This window comes from Rhinopithecus roxellana, chromosome 15, assembly GCF_007565055.1.
Source record: "Rhinopithecus roxellana isolate Shanxi Qingling chromosome 15, ASM756505v1, whole genome shotgun sequence".
In the NCBI taxonomy this organism is placed as follows: Eukaryota; Metazoa; Chordata; class Mammalia; order Primates; family Cercopithecidae; genus Rhinopithecus; species Rhinopithecus roxellana.
In genome coordinates this window covers 76,850,265-76,874,147 of record NC_044563.1, presented here as the reverse complement: position 1 = coordinate 76,874,147, position 23,883 = coordinate 76,850,265, and the positions used below count along the sequence as shown (strand labels likewise).

Here is a 23,883-nt window from a genome sequence, read left to right as displayed (position 1 = left end):
AATATTGGGGCCAACATCCTTGTGCATTGAGGCTCCAGCCTCTCTTCTCCTCCAGGCCATGGACCATCGCTGCATCATCTAAGCACAGGGCACCCAGGCGGTAGCACAGGTGACTTAGCAAATGCAGTCAGAGTCAAGGTTAAGAGTCTATCTCTTCATTCTCTGTTTTGAGATTACATAGCATGAAGTACGTTGTTGGGTATTGTGTCGTGCTGTGAGACTGAAAGTGTGGACGTTTCCAGAGAGCCGCTGCTTGGCCTCGGTGCTCTTTGGGCCTGGAGTCAAGGGTGTTATGCATTTCCTGTGTGCTCGGCAGCCTTGCATGTAAGGAGCAAGAGGAGAACGCAAGCTGCCTGGTACTTTTCCCCATGAAAATGAGGCCCAGCAGGGAAGAGGATTCGTATTTGTTGCTTTTATTTTATTTTTCCTTTTATCTCCATGCCCACACGCTTGGACCGTCTCAGCATTGATAAATGTGTGCTCTCACAAACATGCACACAATCCCCTTTCTCTGGCCTGTGTTTGCCAGACACAAACACATACACACACACACACACACTCCCACGCACACTGGGCATGGACACCAATTGTAAACCTTGTCTTTGTGGCTCACCCTCCTTTTGCCACCAACCCCTGTCCTTTTCACACAAAGCTCCCTGTTGGGAAAACTCATAATTTTTACACCATACAGCCTTGACTGGCCATTGCTGGAATTACTGTCTCTTTGAAGTGCTTTCTGCTGGGGCATTTACAGGCCGTTTTAATTACCTGCAGCTTGCAAAGGGCCTTGCTCTGTCCCAGCCTTTGTTTGTTTGTTCTTTGCAAGAAGTCTGTGCAAAAAGGAGTACGGCTGACTTCTTTTACAAAAAAGAAAAGGGGGAGAAAAAGAAGTTTGGGGAACCCTTAATGGAGCTTCTTGCCGCAGCCTGCTCTGGGACACCCTGCCCACTGTAACAAGCCCAAGAAGAGAGGCTCTCGCCCTTGGCTGTCTTCTCAACAGGTTCCAGCACCGTGGGTCCCATTCCTGGAGCTTGCCTGGAATATTTTTGTTCATGCATTTTTGTTTTAATTATTATTATTAAGTATATTTTCAAGCTTTCTACCAGAGACAGGAGGGCTGTCAAATCATGTTTCCCTCACTGTTGACCAAATCAAAGCTGACTTCAGTTGAGCTAGGATCCCTTTTATATTTTCAACTAAATCTGTTCAAGGAATGTGCGTTATTAAATTATTGAGTTTAGACATGGGCTGGAGGGTAGGAGTTGAAATCACATACGTGAAAGCAGTGCCCACTTTGAGCTGTCTGGTGTTTTTCTTTCCTTTTCTTCATTTCTCACTTGATTCTCTAAAAGGAACTACATATAAATAGCATTCTTTGGGGTTTCTGTTAAACATGAGTGTAGCATGTCATGTCTGCAGATGAAGATGCTAGTTTACTAAAGAAGCCTCAGAACTGTATCCCCTTTTTCAGGGGCTTTTACAGCAGGAGGAATCTTTATTCATTTATTCACTTAGTCCAAAAATGTATTGAGAAATTGGAAACCTCATACATTGCTGATGGGAATGTAAAATGGTATAGCTGCTTTGGAAAACAGTCTGGCAGTTCCTTAAAAGGTTGAACATAGAGTTACCATATGAGCTGGCAATTCTGCTCCTAGGTATATACCCAAGAGAAGTGAAAACATATGTCCACACATAAAACTTGTACACAAATGTTCGTAGCAGCATTATTCGTAATAGCCAAAAGGTCGAAACCACGAAATGTCCATCAACCGATGAATGATAAACAAAATGTGGTATATCCCTACAGAGGAACAAAGTACTGATACAACCTATCATAGGAATGAAGCCTGAAAAACATGCTGTGTGAGAGAAGCCAGACCCCAAAGGGTGCATATTGTATGATACCATTTATATGAAATGTTCAAAATAGGCAAATCTGTAGAGGAAGATAGTACATTTGTGGTTGCCAAAGGCTGGGGGCAGAGGGGAATGGAGAGTGACTGCTCATGGGTACAAGGTTCCTTTTCAGGGTGATGAAGATATTCTGGAATTTGATAGTGATGATAGTTGCACAGTTCTATGAATATGCTACAAACCAGTGAATGGCATACTTGACAAGGCTAAATTTTATGGTATGTGGAAAGTATCGCAACAAAGCTATTTAAGAAAGTGTATTGAATGCCTACTCTGTACAGCACACACTGGCATACTCTGAGGTTATAGTGGATGATTTCTGCCTTAATGTAACTTATAGTCTAGTAGAGATAAAGAATACTAATAAAAAAATATATAACTGAAAATTGTGTTAAATGTGATAGAGGAAATCAACAAAATGCAATGATGGAAAATTGTGTTGATGGACAACCTATCTAGATGGGCTGTGATTCAGGAGCAGCCTGACTTTACTGAAGTCCAGCAAACAGTAGGCGCTTAACAGATATAGGGTGAGTAGCAGTGGGACATGAGTCGGCATGCCTTCCCCGTAGGAGGTTATAAAGTCCCTGTGAAACTCACAGCCTGTCAGCGGACTCTAGGTGCCATCATTCAATTTACTGTTTTTCTTAGAGGCCTCTCTGTTCTTGTTTCTATTCAATTAGTTTGGGAAAAGCCCAGGAGTGTTCTCGGTGACTCCTTTTTAGCTGCTGGTTTTCCTGCCCCTTTCAGGGAAGGACTCTGGCTTAGGTAGGAATATGAAGGCAGACCCTGAGGTGAGAAGTCTGGCCATGTCTGTCTGTTTATATGGGCAAGTAAGTCATGTGGCCTCACTTTCCCCATCCACAAAATGGGCTCTGTACTCTCCATGTCAGCCACAAGGTGGTTGAGATGATCCTCAAGAAGCCCTTTCAAAGTCAGACATGATCTATAAATGCATTACTTTCTTTATTATGAAAACCTCAGTTGGGGCTAGGTGTGGTGGCTCATGCCTGTAATTCCAGCATTTTGGGAGGCTGAGGCGGGTGGATCGCTTGAGGTCAGGAGTTGCAGACAGCCTGGCCAATGAGGTGAAACCCCCTCTCTACTAAAAATTAAAAAAAAATTAGCTGGGCATGGTGGCACGTGCCCGTAGTCTCAGCTACTCGGGAGGTTGAGGCATGAGAATCGCCTGAACCTGGGAGGCAGAGGTTGCAGTGAGCTGAGATCGTGCCACTGCACTCCAGCCTGGGTGATAGAGATTCCATCTTAAAAACAAAAACAAAACAAAAAAAGCCTCGGTTGACTCGATATTCTTTTTTGCATTTTTCTAGAAGAAAAGAAGAAAGACCCAGTAAAGAAGCTAATATCTATTTGGCTTTTGCCTTTTTTCTTCATTAAAATGACGATAATGTTTACAGTGTGATTTGGTGCCCGTACAGGTAATCCGTTCAATCTCTTATCTTGTGTTCATAATTGATGTTTAGAGTGATAGCTCTCCAGCTCAGAATCCTCATAGAAAAGTAATTTAATTTTCAGTGTACCACAGCAGAAAGAATGAGGCCATATACATTAAAAAGGTTTTCAGAATGGTTTAATTCCAGAGGAAATTTCTTCTTAGGCCTTTAATAAACCTCAGTTATTCTCAACCATCTCTGAGTTTCCATGGCTGGTCCATGGGATCTGAAGGTAGCATTGTGGCTTCCTGGCTAGAGTGGAAACATATAAAAATGATCCTAGATAACCAGGAGACAACACTTCCTCCACATGTATCCAGGCAAAACAAGGAGATAAAGGAAAAGTCTGTAGCTTTTTGAGAACTGTTTTCCCAGGAATTGGTTATTTGTGCTGGTTGAAAGCCTTGTACGGGAGAGGGAGAACAAAAACCCTGTTCATCCATAATCATAGTTTAATTCCCTTATAGGGCCTTTTAGGATCTGGAGAGAATATTTTGGATTTATTTTTGTTTCCCTTGGGCTGACATCATCAAGTATGCATCATGGTGCCCTGTTTTGGGTTTGGAAAAAGCTCAGAGAAGCTATAAATCTTTAAGGCATTTTACTATTTTTTCCTTTTCCTTTTCTAAAAGCATAACTTTTCTGGTCTCTTAAAAGAAAAAGAAAAAGAAAGGAAACTACAAAAGTGTGTATTGATCTCTTCCCCCTGGATCTTAACTGCCCTGGCTGTAATACCTTGCTTACATCTGCCAGGTTTTTGTGCAGTTTTGCAACATCTCCTTAATCCAGTGAGCATAAATAGAACATTTCAATCATATTTGGCTACCAGGAACTTCACAGATAAGCACGCTAAGACCTTGTTGAAAGAGACTGTATGAGATTGTGTGCGATAAGATCATCCTATAGCCCAGTGCACAAATGAAAAACTTTTGTTCTTGGTGAAATTGTTGATAGAGATATTTCAAATAAATGACTTAGGAGAACTCAGTATTTTAAAACAAAGGACCGGTTACGTAACAGCCAGAAGCCCAGGCCTCCTGGTGCTCCGCAGCCATGAAGATCCCTCGTTGAGCAGTTGCTGCAGGGAGATTAGTGTGCCCCTTTGTCATTTCTGACATTGTATTTTAGCACTGGCAGGCAGCCTGATCTGAAAGTGCATGGCCCCAGGGAATACCGTTGTCTTTCCTCGTATTTTCAAGGCTCAGGACAGTTCCCTCCACTCTTCAGTCAGCTCTAGATTGGCCTTCATCCAGGCCGAGGCAGGATGCATAGGATGCATGACTTTCTTTCTTTTCTTTTGAGATGGAGTCGCGTCTGTCACCCAGGCTGGAGTGCAGTGGCGTGATCTCGGCTCACCGCAACCTCCGCCTCGTGGGTTCAAGTGATTCTCCTGCCTCAGCCTCCTGAGTAGCTGGGACTACAGGCATCTGCTACTATGCCTGGCTATTTTTTTGGATTTTTAGTAGAGATGGAGTTTCACCATGTTAGCCAGGATGGTCTCGATCTCCTGACCTTGTTATCCGCTGGTCACGGCCTCCCAAAGTGTTAGGATTACAGGTGTGAGCCACTGCGCCCAGCTGCATGGCTTTCTTTCTAGGAATCCCGTAGAGAGCTTCTCTTTTGGACGGTAGGGGAAACTGTTCTTTGACTGGTGTGTGTGTGTGTGTGTGTGTGTGTGTGTGTGTGTGTGTGTGTCTGTGTGTCTGTGTGTCTGCATATGTGTGTACACAGGGTGAGTTTTTTCCACTTCTACATTTTTCTCTTCCGATTCCCTTTCTTGTTTGTTTGCTCATTCAGTCAACAAAAATGAGCCCCTGCTATGTTCTGAGGTCAGCAAGGAAGACTGAGAGGACGAATCTGGTATGGACCCTTATGCAGGAGATCTAATCCAGCCAGCACAGACCCGTGTCAGCCCCACAGCCTTTCAGTTTTGTAAACCTGATTGGAAAGAGCCTAAGAAGCCATCTAACTCAACCTTTGCATTGTTGCAGAGGTGTCAGGTGAAATCTAGAGAAACTAAGTGGTTTGGCCAAGGTTATTTAATGGACATCTGCACAGCTGGAGTGAAAGCCGAGTCCCCTACACTCAGTCCAGTGTATATATATGTACACATATATACATGGTCAATATACCACTTTTTTAAAGGTGATTCTTAAGAAAACACAGCTGGTTTGGTATTTTTCTCCCCCTCCCTTTAAATGGCTCCAAAACAACCAAATGGCCACTGTCTTCCATAACTCTCCTGGTCTGGATCCCCAGCAGACAGGCACCTGCTCCCAAAACCTGCAGCATGGAAGGTGTTAACTAGCACTCAGTTAGTTCTTGGTTGTTTTTCTTAATCTGTTGTTTGAAATCTTTGACTTTTATTGGTATATTTACTTTATGGCATACATAAAGAGCTGTATTAAAAAATAAATTGTGTTGTAAAAGCATTCGGTAATGTTTATTAATATTGACTAGTCAGGGAGCAACGAACTCTATTGCTAGAAGGAGAATTTGTGGTAATACCCGCTAAGCATTCACAGCTTGTCAAATGACTATCTAATCTCAACATTAAAAAAAGTGGGCAAAAGGGTAATTTCCCTTATGCCTTAAGAAAATGAAAGTGACCCATTCCCCAGCCAATATTAGAATGAGTGCTTCTTTTTCTCCCCTGGGATACCAGGCCTCCTCTCTGGTTCCAGGCAGTCCCAGGGCTAGATTTTAGTAGTTAGGTGTCCCTTTGTCTTAGGGTGGTTGGAAATTGCTTCACTAGCAATAACTTCTCACCTATCTGTTCTGGCTGCCTAAATCTGTGCTGAGGCCATGAAAGACAGAGATAAAGACCTAGTGCTTGCCCCCACAGAGTGTATAGTCTTAAGGAACTTATAAATGGTTTAGTCTTGAATCTTGAACTTAATATTCCTACAAAATATGTAAGGAGAATGACACTGGGTGTGACTAATGGCCTACTTAGCCTGGAATGTGGCACTTTTGGTGGCACGAAGAGACATTCCTTGGGAAGACATGATGTCACCCTTAGAAGGAAGGGAACATTCCCCAGAGTATGCTGATGCCCTATGAATAACATAGTCTGGCTTAGGGTGGAGGCCGCTAGTAGAACAGATTCTGTTTAGAGTATTCCTTTCCCACAAAAAGACACATAGAAAGTACAGGAGAATGGGGCCGGGCGCGGTGGCTCAAGCCTGTAATCCCAGCACTTTGGGAGGCCGAGACGGGCGGATCACGAGGTCAGGAGATAGAGACCATCCTGGCTAATATGGTGAAACCCCGTCTCTACTAAAAAATACAAAAAACTAGCCAGGCGACGAGGCGGGCGCCTGTAGTCCCAGCTACTGGGGAGGCTGAGACAGGAGAATGGCGTGAACCCAGGAGGCGGAGCTTGCAGTGAGCTGAGATCTGGCCACTGCACTCCAGACCGGGCGACAGAGCGAGACTCCGCCTCAAAAAAAAAAAAAAAAAAAAAAAAAAAAAAAAAGGTTCAGATTTGTTTAGCTTGAATTTCTCATAATGATTCAGCTTTCTTGAGAAAATAGAAACTTGTTAGAGGTTAATGTGTTCTTTGTCTTTTTGGACATAAGTGAAAATCTGTTACATGCAAGGTGAGTTTACCTAATGAGCCACTAAGCGTTGGGGAGAACTTGAGTCTGTTCCCCGGGAACCTGGGTGAGGACCTGAAGCATATGGGGCAATGGAATCTCCACTGAGTATAGGATGGAGATGCGTGGGCTGTACTAGAACTGGGTTACTTTCAAAATGGTGTTCAGCAAGGTAGCTTCTTCTCAGAGAAGAGAGTGTGAAAACTCTACCACCAACTAAGGCAGTGTGCAGAAAGGTGCAAACATGTCCCCAGATGTCTTCCTTTCCTGTCACAGTGGAGGCTGATAATCTCAGATGGCCATGTGCAATTAAACCTTATGAAAAGACAGGACTAGATTGGGAAGATGTGAGTATGTGGTAAGGAAGAAGGAGGTGGATAGAATTTCCATTTTGATCTAAATGCTTTGCAGTTGCATAATGTGGTGATGGTAGTGGTGGGAGGTTGTGGTCTAAAGAGGGAATAGACTGTGAGTTCACACGAATTTGCACTTTTGCTCCAGGAACCAGTTGGAATTCTATTTCCACATTGGCTGTTCTGCAGACTGTGCCATGGAGAGTCTGCTGGTAGCCAGGTCCCTCAAATGCACTGAAATTCTCCACCATTATTTTCTTTGAATTAGGAGAAGCCTTCACTTTTCCACATTCTTCCTTTGGTATATGAACAAGAATTAAAGATATGAGCAAACCAGTGCTGGGCTCTGTTGAACTCCTGGGCCTGTGAGGTTGTTCCCTTTTTCTCTAATGAACTTTGTGTGCTTTGCCCAGGTCTCTCTGCCAGTGAGGAAAGACCTTTGCCCTTGTACTTCATGTGGAATCACATGGCCACCATATTAATCTCTGGCAACCTGGATGGGGCACTGAGTTAGTGGGTCAGTTGCAGGGCAGTCACCTTACCCTGAGGATTAGACAGGATAGGACACCCGGGTCTCTGAAGGCAGGGAAATGCGTGACAACAGAGTCATTCCGAGGACAGGCTGGTGGTAACTTCTGGAAGTTTCTTTCACTGAAAGACAAAGAGCAAGTGAGTGAAGGAGGAAACTCAGGCCACTTGGAATAGATTTTAAATGACCAGATTGCTGGGACTGGGTCTAGAGGTTTGCTTGGGCGATCCTAGCCTGGCTGCCACAGGGTCAGAGGACATCACAGTGCACCGTAACAAGTGGGACATGGCTCAGGGAGAATAATAGTGCCCCTTAGAGGACCACCTTGTAGGCTAGGTAAAAGAATATGGGTAAGACTTTGGAATGATAAAATTTTGTCTCTATTCAAAATATTTGATGTGATCTACATCACTTTATAGGTGATCCAATGCAGAGAGATTGTGATAGCATGACTTGTCCAATGTTAATGGCCGAGTCAGGTGGGAGGATGCAGGGCTTCTGGCTGCTGGCTGGGCATTCTTCTCTGTACTCTGCCACCTCTGTAGTAAAAGGGCAAGTGCCTGTCATCTTTCACACCAAGCCGATCCAGTTGGCCAAGATAAGCCACTTCCACCAATTGCCAGGCAAATCCATTCACAGCTAAAGAAAAGGCAATGGTGTTACCCAAACCAAGAGTGTTTATCATGGTGAGGGATTTGATCTGGAACCCTCAAGGAGAAGAGATGGGAGACCCAGAGGGGAGTTTAGCCTGGTGGTGGCTCCTAAATCTGAAGACCAGTCACTTTAGTGTCCTTTTGGAAAATAAATACAAATGGGTGTTCGTCCTCCTGTTCCTCTTGACAGCCACCCCTGAGAAGTGAGCACCCCAGGAGCTAACAAATCCCTGGTGAAGAAAAGGATGAAAATAAACTGAAACCCTTATGTTGCCATCCACCAGATTTGACCATGACTGTGTGTGAGTTCATCTGCTGAACCCTTTGTGAATAGAGCCTTTGCCACCCTATAGAACATCTCTTAGAAAAGCAAGTATCTTTCATGCCCGGGCAAGTGACAGGAATACTCCACCATTGTGTATGTTTGCATGCACTCACATACCTAGGTACGTGGTTTAAAAGATACTTTGTCCAAAATGCTATTAGGACATGTCCCAGTGCCCAACATTGTGAAATCTATTTAGAGTTAAGAATGTTCAGTTAAAATGTTCTGTACTGTTAATATTTCCCAACTTGGGTGGATCAGCGTGGCAAGGAGCAAGAGAACATGGAGGGGGTGGTACCCCTACAGTGTCATAGATAAGGGTGTGTGTGTGTGTATGTGTTTGTGATTGAGAAATCATTTGTCTTTGGCAAGTAGGGAAAGGGAAAGCATGCAAACAAAACAATGTGATTGAGAAAGAGCTCTGCGGAGAGAACTTTGTGTGATCCCTATCAGAAGGCCGCCCACAGTGGATACCGTATGCTGGTCCCCATGCTGCGGGAGCCCATTGACTGTGGCGCTAAAGAGGCTCACCTGGGTCCACCACATGGTCTTGACACACTGCTGGCTTGTCATTCTGGGACTTGGAAGGTGGTGGCAGTGGGTGGCTTGATTTTGCTACCATCTAGATGCTGCCAGCTTGAGTGTGTGATACTCCCTCTCCCCACCTGCAGTTTTATCTGTTGTCGGTACCAGCTCTCCAGCCTTTTACTACGGTCTTAACACGTCAACATTTTGATGGAGAGAGAGGGCCTTGTTTTCTCTTCTGCCTGCTCCACCGCCCACAGATCCTGCTTCTGGCTGCCACGCCTGCCCTGTCCTGAGGGCCAAGGCCCCTGGGGAAGTTGCGGGGATGGTGCAGAGACTGGGGTGGAGGTGGAGGCCGGATCCTGGATCTGGCAATAGCATATATGGGCCTGACAACAGAAGTGTGGGTGGGCGGCAGCTTGGAGCCTCTCCCCAGTGCTCGGCTCCCTGATGGCGCACCCAGTTTCCTGCATCTTACCAGCTCCCGTGCTGGCTCGTGACTGAGCCAGGGGTCTGGTGGGAGAGGCCCTGGGTTGGGAGTTGGGATGGGAGCACTGCTGCAGTTTGGGCCTGTGACCGGTTGTTACTGGGACCTTGGTCTTCCCAGGGGTGATGACATGGGACCAGTCCACCTCACAGAATCATAGTGATGGCAAAATGAGAGAATGTGTATGAAGAGCTACAGATGACTACGACCACCCTACATTTACAGAATGATGTTATCCAGTTTCTTGAAACTCTGCTTTCTGCTGGGGCAAGACAGAGGGAAGATACTTCTAAAGCCGAGCCTTGGGGGAAAGCTGTGCATGTTGGGGCGGGTCACTGCAGTCCTAAGAACATCTGGATGCCAGAGAAAGAAGTATCTTGTGTCTATAAGGGCATTAATTTATTCATAGGCTTATTCAGAGCCTCCTTTATGTCAGTCACTGTAGTGGAAGTTGGAGGTAGGAGAGAGAAAAGATACGGGTGTAGCCCTCCTGGGTCCAATGGGCTTGTTCACAGTCACCACCCAGGGAAGGCAGTGCTGCACAGAGGTGAGCAGAGGCTGCGGGCCTCCTGTGAGGTCTGTGCTGGTTTGACAGTGAGCATTATGTCTGTCTGACTGTCCTGGGTGTTTCATCCTTTCTCCCTCTGGAAATGGATCTGATTTTTTTTCTCGGTCCATGTGCCAGCGGTAAAGCCCATGGACAAGACCAGGAATGGGTGCTTCACTGGCAGCCGTCCCTGGGCAGGGGGCGTGATTTACACTGTCTGAGGATCCAGGGATGGGTTTCCATTGATGCCCTCCTGCTCCCTTCCGCCTGTCACCTGTCGGAGGGATGGCTGCCAAGCCAGGTGGTGGATGGCTATGCCTCCCATCCAGCCAGAGCAGCAGCAACCTCTCTTTTCCTTTCCCTTACAGGAAGCTGCACAGTGGGATGAAGACGTACGGGTGCGAGCTCTGCGGGAAGCGGTTCCTGGATAGTTTGCGGCTGAGAATGCACTTACTGGCTCATTCAGGTAGGCAAAGTCACCTTAGTGACCCGTTCAGATACAGGCAACTATCTGCTGCCCGCCTTCCCCCCTAGTCAGAGCCTGCTGCGGCCTGCATGTCCCCACTGCCCGCTGGGGCCCTGGTCTATCTTGTTCCCTGGACCCTCCCTCCAGGCTCATGACACAGAAGATCCATCCTGATGGTGGGGCTACCTGGATGAACCCACCTTCAAGCTCTCCTCGGTTTCCTAGGCATCACTGGTAACCAGTGCTCCGTGTGATCTACCTTCCAAAGTAGACTGCAGTTTCATTAGCGAAACAGTTGTGGAATTAAGTTCTCGCTGTCTAATGAATCTGACTATTGGGTTCACATTATACAGGAGCCTTTAATTAAATAGATATAGAAAGGTTGGAACACAAAGCTAGTTATAGCCTGCTGTCTTTTGCAAGTTAATTTTATCCAATTCTAGTGAGGTCGACTGGGTGGCTGCTGGTAATTTTGCTCATGTTTGGGCAAAGCTGCTCTGCTTCACGAGGCCTGGAATGGGGAGAAGCACCTGACATTTGACAGGCCCGGGTGTTCTTGGTGGAGGGAAGGATCTAGCAGGTCTGATACGGTGGCTTTGAGGCCTAGGTCACCTGACTTTAGTTGTGCAGGCCTCAACTCTTCTTTGCCAGGCGCATATTCTCTTCCCTTTAATTCCCTTGCCTTCTAACCTTGGAGTCATTTTTTTTTTTTTTTTTTTTTTTTGAGACGGAGTCTCGCTCTGTCGCCCGGGCTGGAGTGCAGTGGCTGGATCTCAGCTCACTGCAAGCTCCACCTCCAGGGTTTACGCCATTCTCCTGCCTCAGCCTCCCGAGTAGCTGGGACTACAGGCGCCCGCCACCTCGCCCGGCTAGTTTTTTGTATTTTTTTTAGTAGAGACGGGGTTTCACCGTGTTAGCCAGGATGGTCTCGACCTCCTGACCTCGTGATCCGCCCGTCTCGGCCTCCCAAAGTGCTGGGATTACAGGCTTGAGCCACCGCGCCCGGCCGGAGTCATTTTTTAGGGGAGAAGAGAGGGCTGTTGTTTTACTTGGTCTTGTCTTCTCCTCATGTAGGCCAAGGCCTGCCTCCCCTTTCCCCATATTGGCTCCAGAAACTGGCCCTCCAAGCAGTTTGGCTTTTGTGAAATGGGCTTCGGGGTTGGGCAGACAAAGGTTCAAATCCTGTCTGTGATATGTGCTGTATGAACTTAGCTACATTCATCTTGTGAACCTCAGTTTCTGCATCTGTCAAGTGCTGGTGTTGTTAACACATAATTTTTTGGAGGATTAGGTGACAGAATATATGTTGAAGGCATCTGTAGTAAGCCGCTGGCATACAGTTGGCATTTAATAAATGTTAACGGTTTCTGCTTGCACCTTCCTCCCTCATCCTTGTTTCTGAGCCTGTTGCCCCGGAGGTGTGTCCCCATCCGCTGGTTCCCTGCCTGCCTGGCCGCTTGTACTCTCTTTCCCCTGAGCCCATCCTGTGTACAGTCGTGGAAGTGCTCTTCGGTCGCTTTTTCTGCTTCAGCTCACCACTGCCTTGCTGCAGGGCCCATGTGGTTCTGCATTGTGTTGGATGTGGCCTCTCCCCCTGGCTCTCATGGCCCTTCCTAAAGTGTCCTAAGTCTTTCTCACTTCCCATTCTTCCCTCTTCCAGGCGCAGGGATTTGTCCACAGCAGGCAGCTGGCAGCTATCTATCTCCGCATGTCTACCGTCCCTGTGCCTTCGTGCATTCTGTTCCTCCTTCCTGTGGGCCCTCCCTACCCGGCCCCTGGCTCCCCTCAATCATCCTCCTCCTGCCCACTTGTCTCACCTCGGCCCAGAGCCCTAACTTCCAGGCATTCCTGCGTCCGGATCTGCTTGGCACTCACGTATACTTTTTCTTCTGTTTTAGTGACTTACACCTTGTATCTTTGCGCTTCCCTTCAGCTTTGTACGCTACTTAAGGTTCAGGGTGTGGTGGGTTTCATGACCTGTCTGCCTACCAGGTTGGTTACCCTTCCCTTGCTTTCTTGGTCTTGATTTTTTCTGCTTTAGTTCGCCACTGTCTTACTGCAAAGTGTGGCATGTCCTGCCCTAGACCCCTGTGTGGTGCTGGGCACTTTTGGGGCAGCGCACTTCTAGCCTGTTGGTAAAGCCTCTTTGCCCTTTCAGCCCCAGTAAGCATCCTTTCTTATTGCCCTTTCCTTGAGTCCAGTGTTCTAGCCAGACGAATCTTCTTCGTTTGCTTCATGGGCTTGTTGCTTTCTGAGCTCTGTGGCTTTGTTTGCCCCATTCTGTCTACTTGGAATAACCCATCTCCCATCTTCCCAGATCTTCCAAGGTCCCTTCCATGATGCTGTTCCCAGCTGTTCCCCACCTCCAGCCAGAAGCAATCGTGCCTTCTCTGTGCCCATATTTCTTCATTTGAAGCTATTTTTGGGTGCAGTTTTTCTTCTGTGTTATGGTTATTTATGGACTTGCCTTATCTCCCTTACTTGGGAGGCGGGGTTACACGGTGGAAGAAATCTGGACACCTACCTACTGCTGATGTGATCTGGGGCAAGAACCATAAGCTCTTACAGCCTCAGTATCCTCATCTGTAAAATGAAAATATTTAACGCTATCTCAGAGAAGCTGTGAGGCTCACCTTGAATACATACCACCATGCCTAACATGTAATGGGGTCAGATCCTGTCTGCATTATGTCCAGCACACTGCCTGGCACATGATTGGTGCCAGCAAGTATTTGTTGAGTGAATGATGCAGCCTGGGAGGCCGATGAACAGGGAAACTCCTCTCTCCAGACAAGTCCCTCCTATGGTAGGAACTGTTAATGTCCCAAGGACTCACTGGAGGGGGCGGCCAGGAGCCCCTGGCTCATATTGTATCCCTCTTCCAGGCAGCGTGACCCAGTGTGAGTTAGCCAGTGTCTCTGCTGTGAATCACACATCAGCGGCATTGGTGGGCTGGTGGGAGCGGCTGCAGAGAGGAAAGGGCTGCTTGCATACTCATGTCAGGTGGGCCCGGTGTCCCCAGTTCAGACAAGAGCACGACTTTGAGCAACTGCCCTGCAGAGCTGGCAGTTCCCTGGGGAAGCTGACTTTGGTCCCACCTAAGATGCTGCTTCCAGATCCCCTGATCTCATATGGCTGCTCCAGAGGCTTTGGGAGTTGGGTCCTGTTTTCCTAGTTTTTCCTTTCCATGCCTGTCTTACTGGGCACTGAAGGCTGATTGTGTGCAATGATTTGTCCCTCTGCTAGTGACTTGCCAGTGCCCTTGGAAAGGATGATTTGATGATTAGGCAGGTGTGATGAGTCATAGTCGTGTTTTAATTCACCCTTGCAGATAGCTCCCAGCCTACATTCTGATATTTCTATTCTTTTTTTCTTTCTGTTGTCCGGCATACTCCTCACCCCCCCATGCTGAGAGGTCTTCAAAATAAAATAGCACAAAGGGCTTAGTGAGGCTAGAGGCTACTCTATTTCCTGAATTTTTTGGCCCCTGTTAAACAGGCCCTGGGGGCCTCTGGAGTGACCTGGCCTTTTTGGGTAGTTGGGGTCAGAGGCCTGGGCTGGTGCCGCTGGGTCTTCTTACAGATTCCAGTGGTGGTTTATATATTCTGATGCCTACTCCCAGATGCCTGAACACAGAACTAGGTGATGTTTTAGAGGAGACATTGAATTAGATGATGTGAGGTTTTCCTGCTGCTCTAGTTTGAAGGCTCCATGAAGAAAGTGGACAGTGAGAATGGGTGCTCCAGGTCTGTAGAGTAGACCCATTCTACAGAAGATGACCAAGGGTTGAAGCAGCCCACAGCCTGGAAGAACAGTAGTTGCTCTAGAATCCTAGGTGGGGGGCGGAGGGGCGGCGGGTGGCATTTTTTTTTTTTTTTTCAAAAGGGGCAGGCTGCGGAGAAACGAGTCCAGGATCTGGGTAGGGGTCGTGGTTGCCCCCTTACATGTTGCCACCCTTGCACTGGCACATTCCTGCTGTTTTCTTCTGCTCAGCGGAGCTGAACGGCGCTCACTTCCTGGCTAGCTCTGCGTGCTGCCCCACCCCCTCTTGGCTAGCATTGCCTGTGTTTGTTATTGTAGTTCTGGCTCCAGGCCAGGCCTGGCTGGGAGCCAGACTTGTGGGTACAGTATGTACAGTGAGTACTGAGCCAAGTTTGTCATCATACACGATTAATTTTTTTTTTTCTAATCTGGTTGGGGTGGGGTGAAGGAGGAGGCAAGAAAATAGTTTCTCCGATGCTTGAGAATAGGCCGCATTGAATTCCGCAGAGATGTCATTTCTGAAAGGGAGACAGCGCTCCGGCTTGTTCTCCCTTCGCAGTTTTTCCTCCTTTCTCTCCCTGTCGTCCTCCTGTCCTCTTCATTTCCCTATCACACGAAATCAGCCTATAGGAGATCGACAATGCAGTTCTTATTTTCAGTGACTAGAATACTAAAATTACACTCCTAAATCAGTTTTCATTGTGTTGAAATTGACAATTTGTTTAATTAGAAGTTTGCCCTGTAGGAGGCCCTTCTGAGACACAGTGCCTTCCCTTTTTCTCTCTCCCGTACTTTCTGTTTTTAGGGTTTGTTTTAAAGACCCTAAATGGTAGTAGTGAATTTCAGTTTAATTGAAGTTTTAATTTCAGTTTGAATGTGTGAACTAATCAAGTGTTTATGAGCTATACCTGTGATCACAATAAGTTTACCCATCAGTAACTGAACTCATTAACTAATGAGATGATCTGACCAGGCCCTGCATTCTCAGAGGTGGTTTTGGGGGTCAGAAGGGTTTGTGTATTGGGGAAAGAGGCTTGGGGTGGGAAGAGAGATGGTCTCCAAGGCTTTGCAAAGCCGGCCCTGGTGAAGGGTGAAGCTTGGGTGTAGGACTGTGGCCCCTCCCCTTCCTGTGTCCCAGGAAGACTGTGTCCCTCCTCATCCTCTGCTACCTGACCCCTTCTGGGGATCTGGCCTTGAAGCATCTATGGATCCGCTGTCTCTTTGCCACTCCTTGTTGTAACATGAGAAGTGATTCCTAGCTCTGAGATGTCCATGCAGAGACCACAGACACATGCAGTGACTCAAGTTGGTTCTGAGATGGGCCAGTGTAAGGTTTCCCATCAGGTAGATTTCCCACAGCTTGGCTTAACGTCCTGGTGGCTTATAAGTGAGCATGCCTAGAACTGCTTGTCCCTATTTTTGACTCGGCTGCATACGATTAGGGTTTGAGTATTCGTATGGCCTGCTCCTATTCTGGGAGTGTCATTCATTTTTGGAACCAGAGAATATTTAATAAGCACAAATTATGTGTCAGGCTCTGTGCACTTAACAGTGAAGACTACTACAGCATCCCTGCCCTCAAGGAGCTTAAGTCTAGCGTGGGAGATGAGTATGACTATCCAATCATCATACAAGATGGTAATGTGTGCAAAGTGCTAAGAAATCTAGGAGAAAGTCGGAGTAGGAGGGTGTTTTGTGCCAGAGGGTAACAGAACAGCATTTGGAAAGGACTCAGTGAGGGGAAGCCCAAGCCACCTATGGAGGTGGGTGGTGTAACCTGCGTGTGTAGGCTGGGCCTGCAGGGAGAGAGCAGAGTGCAGGGTTTAGAAGAGATGGATGAGATACATCTGTGGAAGGAGTAGCAAAATGATCTACATTCTCCCTGAAGCACTGGAGAGCCACTGAAGGATTGAGTAAGAAGTTGACACATTTTTGTGTCTGGAATAGAAGGGACTGTTGGGCTTTTTTATATACACTAGGCTAGAATATAGGGTGAATAAAGCCCCATAGAGAACGTGAAGACTGGTCATCTATGTTGGGGTGTGGCTGGAGTGTTGAGAGGCCTTTGCCTTCTGTGCTGGTTAGGGCCATGTGGCCCCATTCTGCCAGGTGAGAGGCCCCATCCTTCCACTCCTCTCTTGCCCTTGTCAGGCACTGTAAGCCCTGGCTATTGAGGAGCGTCCCTGAGACAAGGCTCTTCCCCAGAGTCAGAGCCATGGGGAAAGAATGAGGGCTTTCGTTGATAGATTTTCTGATTTCAGCAGCAGCATGGAGTGGCTGGGGCTTATCACCTGGGACCTGGGTCACCCTCCTGGCAGGGAAAAGGGCTGGAGGGGTCCACAAGATTGGATCTGTTAGACTTTCTTCTGTCGCGGTTGGATGGAGGAAAAAAAGCATTACAAGATGGCAAAGATCTGTGGGTTGTCCTTGTTCTGTTTTATTTATTTATTCTTTTTTGGAGCACTGAGCTGTGGGTTTCAGTTTCTTCTTCTCAAAGATAGAGAAGGTGGGGGAAGAGAGGTAGCTGGAAAATTCCATGTGACTGGGAGGAGATGGAGTGAGGTGGTCCCCACGCTGATGATTGGAGAGCTGCCTTTGAGTCCGAAGATGGCTCCCCATCACCTTGTCTCTCCTCCCATTTACCTCTCTCCTCCCAGATTAGGTATCTGCTCAGAGCAAGAGACTGGGGGCTGCCCAGGCTTGTGAGAGCCCATGGCCAATCCATGCACCCTCTGCCCACTCTCCAGTCAATACCAACTTTCCCCTGTGGTTAGCTTCCTACCACCAGGGCAAGCCCGGGAGATGACCAGGAAGAAACTTTGTTCATGTTCCTCGACTCCCTCCACATTCCTTATGTGGGGGAACCTTTGGTTTTTGGGTCAAGGAAGTGGAGAAGATCAGATGGGGCTGGCTCAGAGGCTGGGCTGCCCTCCCTTCAGTCCGCATGGGTGATGTGGATGTAGAGAGAGGAAAGGGTGAAGGGAGCCACTTTCCCCCAGCTTGCTCTTGAACACACTTCTCTTTCTCTCTCTCTCTCCCTACTCTGAATTTGGCTTGCTTCCCGAACTTTTTCCCAGAGTGGTGTCGTCACTGGCCTGCCGGCAGGTCTGGATGTTCTGCCAGCATTCCAGAGAGTTTATGATCGCTTGCAGATGCGCCTCCAAGAACACACTGTACCCAAAGCAGAAATTAATGCAGGCTTGACTACCGTCCAAGCCCATACACGGGAGAGAGGAAAAAGAAAACAAAAACTGTTTAATGCTGTTTATAAATTATACACTAGCTGATGAAAAATACATTTCTTGCCTCTCCCCTTTTACTCTCCACCCCCCACCCGTCCTCAGTCCCCCCCACCCCCACCCCCGCCCCTTCTCGCTTTCTGCCTCAAGAGCCTAAACTGAGACCAGAAGAATATGGTTTTGCTTTTTAGCTCCTGTTTTGGCTGGGATCCGAAACCCTGCTGCTGATTCACAGCCAGAGTATTTTTCCCCTTTACCTGATGAAATATACTGATTTTCCAGCCCAGATGGGGTGTTTTTGGTTTTGTTATCTGGGTTGTTTTTATGTTTTTTGGTTTTTGTTTTTTGGCCAGGGATTTTGTTTACAGCAAGTATCAGGTTCCGTGATGGTGCTGGGTGCGATGCTGGCCCCAGGGCAGATAAATCCCCCACATAACTGCCACCTTAGTGCTGCGGTTCTGTGCCTGGGTCCCCCGGCCCTAGTCAGGCCAGCTGAACCGAGAAAGTTGGGAAAGTTCATTGCAGGTCATGGTTTTAAACAGTGTTTTCACCAGTTCTCTCCCACCCCTTCACCTACAGCCCCTGTGTGAAGAGGGGGTTCACATGTCCCTGCCCCCAAATACACATGTCTCTGTCTCCATATGGTGCCTTAGCAGGGGTTGGGGAAGCTTGTTCCATCTACCCCTCTGGATCCCAGCCTCTCCTCCCACCACGCAAATCCCCCATCCCAATTTATTCTATAAATTCGTTTCCACATTATGTCTATCCATTTACATGGCTTTTGTGTTTTTTAATACTGCTAATGTTTATCATTTGCCCAACAGGCTCGACAGATTTTGCTTCCTGTAGAGCATCGAGGCTTTAGAGCCCCCTCGTTGCTAAGTAGCAGTCTCCCTGTACTGTAATGGGCTGATTTTGTATTCTGTTCAGCGCTGTATCTTATTTTTGTATGCAAGACAAAGTGTTTTGATGGAGGACGATTGCGGCAGTGTCTGGAGGCTGTTTGGAGTTTTATGGGCTGTACAGTACACTGTGTGCTCTCTGAACAGAACACAGGCTGTTGAATTTTGGATTGGATTTGTCATTTTTCCCCCCTCAGAGAGGAGCCTGTCAGATAGAACATTACTTTGAGGGTGGAGGGAAGAAAGTGGAAATTATGTAATAACCTTCTTCCTTCTCCCTCTCTCGATGATTTTTCTATCTCAGCATAGGGTGGTTTCTTCCACACATACCCTCTCTCATGCCACCACATGATTTTGCACAGCTAGAGGATGACGGTCTTATTAGGAAATGAATGGTGCCCTAGAGGGATGGATGCTAGAACATCTGCCTGTCTGCCATTGATTCTCCTAGCCTCCCTTTCCTCTCCTTTGCTCCTTCCATCCTTCCTACATTCTGGGCTGCCTTGCTGGCCCTTGTTATTGTCTGAGGATGGATGGATAAGGGGTTATTGGGGAGGGATATTTACGTGGGATCAACTTGATAGTGGCAATGCCATTTCTGATTTCCAGGGTCTTTTCGTCTTCCCTTGGCTTCACAGACACACACCCTGCCAGAAGAGTTCTTAGGAGGCCTGGCCTTGCTTTCTCTTGCCCTTGGCCCCATTTCCCAGCCCTCTAACCAGGGTGGGCCTGGGTCTCTGTATCTAGGCTGTGCCCAAGGGGCCCCACCCTGCTTTAGGCATCCATCACGCTACTGTGGCTCTTACTTTCAGTGCTCTCGTCCAGGTCTCTGTGGTGGCAGGTATTTATTTTTCAGCTCTTCTCTTCTTCTATTTCTCCCCAGTCTGCTTTCATCTCACTTCATCTCTTTGTCCCTGTCCTTTGTGTCTGTGTCAGCTTCGGCCTTTTCTTGACACTCCTGTGTATTTTCTGTCTTCCTTCTTATGTCTTCATCTGTCTTTGTCTCCATCTGTCTTGGTTGGTCTTTTCTCTGTCTCTGTCTTTGTCTCTGTCTCTCCCTGCCTCCCTGTCTCCCTGTCCTAACCCACCACCTCGAAGTGTTTTTAGCTTGGAAGCTGGGCAGTGGTTGGAATGGAAAACAAAATGTCACTCTGGCCCAGAAGTCTCCCCGGAGGGGAAGACTCTTGAGCCAGTGTCCCTAGAATGCTCCCAGCACCTAGAACCTCGTGTGCCCTTGTCCCTTGCCTCTCAGGGGCCAGAGTGGGGCTTCTCTGGCTTGGCCCCTGCTTTTCCTAGGTCTCTGGATGTTCCCAGCAAACCCCAGTTGTGTTGAGGATGGGCAAGTAGTTGAGCAGGGTTAGACTCTGCAAGGCCCTTATTGGACTTTGCTGGTACTGTGCTCGCCTGGGCCTGTACTGTGCACCTGAGTGCAGGACTCAGCAGCCGCCCTCATGTACTCATGCCCTGGCAGAGTGCCTGGCACATAGGAGTGTTGTGCACTGATAGTATTTGTCGAATAAATGAATATCCTGTTATAAAAGTATTTGTACTACTAGGGCAGATCTGGGTTTGGTGGGGCCTGAAGAGTACTCAGTTTTGGGTGCTGTCTCTCAGAAAAGGATTATAAATACCAAGTGTTAGAGCCCCTCTCAGGGAAGGGGTCAGTGCCAGGGAGAGGCCTGAAGCTTCAGCCTTACTGGCTTCTGGGAGAACAGGTCTCGGGGAGCCACTTGACAGGTTGCTGTGAGGGGTGCCACTTGGAACTACTGAGTGGGGTGAAGATAGGAGGGTGACATCTGCCCAGCTCTGGGGACCTTCAGAGCCTGGGACATCTGTGCTCACAGGCCTCAGGTTTATGTTCCATAGAGGTCAGGCCAAATCCTCCTGCCTTTGGTAAATGGCTGCAGGTCGCAGTGGGCCTGGAAACATCATGGTATTTCACACGCTCTTCTCAGTGAGGCTGCTTGGTAGGGATGGACCCTGAGTTCCAGCTCACCCAGAGCCACCAGGTAGGCAGCCACTGTTGGTAGCATCCTGGCCTCCACACTGACTCTCGGTGACTGTCAATGAAATGGCATGGCATCCACTCCTCTCCCAGGTGTTCAACTGCCTAGGTCTGTGGCTGGGGCTCTGCTGCCTTCTTGGGGCAGTAGAACTGCAAGTATGGTGGCACAGAGGACTGGTCTATGTGTGTGTATGTGTGTGTGTGTAACCATGAGGGAGAGGGGGCCTGGAGGTGATGGAAAGTGTTTGCAGACATCTGGGCATCTGTTCTGTGGAGCTTGCAGACTCATCCATTAACTAAGGTTGGTGAAGATTGCAGGATTAGACAGTCCTTTTGGTAGAGGGACTCACTTGTTGGAGGGTATGGAAAAGCTGCAGTGATATTCCTAGAAATGGGGACAGAATCCTCATCAGAACACCATGTGTGCATGTGTGTGTTTGTGTGTGCAAGCATGGGAAAAAAGAGATTGAGAAGAAGCATTTACATGAAATACTCAAATTTGTTCCTTTGCTGTAATGGGCCCGCACAGACCATTACCTTGAAGATTTAAAAACTAAATGAGCTCATCATATCAAGTGACTTCCACCGACATTCATGCTTGATTGCAAAGCCTCCTTTACCTTTGAATTTCAACTTCATTGTTTGTTATTAATTCTCAGATGGTGGTGGTGTGTTTCCACTTTTTGGATTCAGCCATGAAAATGTTGATTTTGTGTGATGGATGTGAACATTTCTCAACAAGACCCCACAGAAGAACCTTTTCATTTTAAAAATAGCCCCATGACCTTTAGGGCTTAGACTGGAGTTTCTGAGGAATCCAGTGGGCTGAGGCAAGACTTGGGTTGACTTTAGAAGGGGCAGAAGTTTGTATTTTTTTAATTTAATAATTTGAGTTTCATATGAATGATTCTGTGCTCTGTGCAATACTATGCATTTTCATAACTGTCTCTTTCACTTTGGGTAAAGGAAGGGAGGGAAAAAATAACAGCAGCAGCATTCTGTGGGCAAAGGAAGAAAACAAGAGAATGGGGCAGAGAACAGGCTAAATTTAAAATTGTAATTGGCTGACTTCCACTGGCTTGCGGGTGTTTTAATGACTCATAATAACTTCATTTAAAACCAGCTGAGCAGAAAATAGATTGGAGAGGAGCCTCGGGCCATTATGGATTTGTGGGTTTTTTTTTTTTTTGACAAGCTTGGTTTTCAGCAGCCAGGAAGGCTCTCAGAGAGGGCTTGGCTGTGTTCTCTCTCGCTCTCTCTCTCTCTCTCTTTCTCTCTCTCTCTCTCTCTCTCTCTCTCTCTCTCTCAGGGTTGGTGGTCTGCCCAGGAGAGATTGTATAGAAACCAGGGCGAGTTGTTTTTTTTTTTTTTTTTTTTAAACTCTTCCTCCACCCCTCGCTTTTTTTTTTTTAACTGATTAAAAATAGATGCCTTGAGGTATTATTTTAGCATCAGTAGGATTTTTTTTCACCTTTGATGTGGTAAATGGAACATAAATACAATTGTTTTTGAAATTACTGAATTAATTAGGTAGTAGAGCAACTACAATGCATAAGTGTCCTTGGCCGTCTGGTTTTTCTCCCTAACCCTGATCTATATTTGTAGGGCGTTCCCTTTTCTCCCCAACCCCCTCCTCCTCTCTCAGCAACCCCTCCTTCCTCTGAGCCCGAACCTTCCCTTAGAATGGCAAGATTCTTTTATCATCCCGGTAACAGCTAAATGGTTTTCTAAAAATCTGTAGGATTTTGACAGTATTGGTTCTATCTGGTTGTCTGGTCAGCTCCACGAGTTTTGGGACTTGCCAGAAAAGGCTTTAACCTGCCTCTAGTTGTTTTAAATGGGTCCTGCCTGTTTCCCATGCTAGGACTGGTGCCCCACCAGCGAGTGTTCCTTTTTCTCTTCTCTTTTGAAAAGTCAGCTGACTCAGCCCTAGGATGCGTCTGTCTGGGCAAGACGAGAGGCCGCCCCCCGTCTGATCGCTCTTAGCCATTTATCTATCCCCCTCTTACAGCACCTGTCATCTTCTTTGTTACACAGCTATTTATTTGCTTGGCCTTTTTTGCCTACTAGACTCTAAGTTTCTTGAGAACATGTGATTCGTGTCCCCTTATACTACTTGCTTGGTAACCCAAATGGTGGTTATAGCTCAGTCATTTGAAAAATAACCTAATGTGTGAGTGAGCAGGCATGCACATGGTAAGGAACAGACCTGAGATGCTGCCTGCTTCCCTCCGGCCCCAGGAGTCAGCAGTCTGGATGAGAAGACAAGGATGGAAGGCGGGGACCTTGTCAGTAGTATGCTCTGTTGCATCCTCACAGCCGGACACATAGCAGGCTCTCAGGAAATATCTGTTGAAGAAGTGAAGCGCTCAGGATGCGTGGTTTGGATGCAGGAAGGAGAGAAAGACATTTATTGAAACTTGCTGTGTTCCAGGCACAGTACTGTGTGTTCTGCACATCTGAACTCAATCTTTCTTCAACTTTGGAAGACAGATATGCCGGTTCTGTTTTGCAGATGAGGACAATAAAGAGTTAACTTGCCTAAGATCATAAAGCTAGAAAGTAGCAGAGCTGGACTCAAATCTCCCTCTCTTTCTCTCTCCTTCCACCCTGCATCTTGCTTTTCTACTATAGTATAGCATGCTGCTGCTTCTCTGTTTGTAGAGGTAACCAATCTCTCAAACTGGGGAGCTAAGACCAGGAAGGCCCTGTGCCCAAGGGTCCTGGGGGTGGGGAAGGTGGCATAGTAATTGGCTGCTGCCTGAGTGCTTTGCACCTGTGCCACCAGGAGCAGGTGTGGCTTATTAGCCTCTTCCTGTTCTGCCAGGGGAGCATGTGTTCAGTGGTTGTGAGTTGTGGCTGTGAGTTCTCTGCAGTGCCGTAGGGTTGGGCATAGGAGGGTTCTGGGAACATTGCAGGAGAGTCTGTGGGTTAGTGTGTGGCCCTCCCACCCAGAGAGAGCTTGACTGTGTCATGCCCCCATTCCTCCTTTCCACTACCCTGCCACGTAGAGAGGCGGGGTAGGAGGAGAGAGCTGCCTGTGGTCCCTCCTGCGTGGTGATGCAACTGGGTGCTCTGCTTCTGGCAGACACACCCTGTGATGCTGGAGTGGGGTGAAAG

The 23,883-nt window shown here is 47.5% G+C and overlaps 1 protein-coding gene across 3 annotated transcripts in view; it reads left to right on the top strand.

Annotated features, from left to right (window-relative positions):
- Positions 1-23,883, top strand: part of ZBTB16 (zinc finger and BTB domain containing 16) — a 201,428-nt gene that overhangs the window by 84,691 nt on the left and 92,854 nt on the right. For all 3 annotated transcript variants that reach the window (XM_010372363.2, XM_010372365.2, XM_030918030.1), the window contains exon 3: positions 10,758-10,855. In XM_010372363.2, the coding sequence (XP_010370665.2) occupies positions 10,758-10,855 (98 nt within the window). The remainder of the gene's footprint in view (positions 1-10,757; positions 10,856-23,883) is intronic.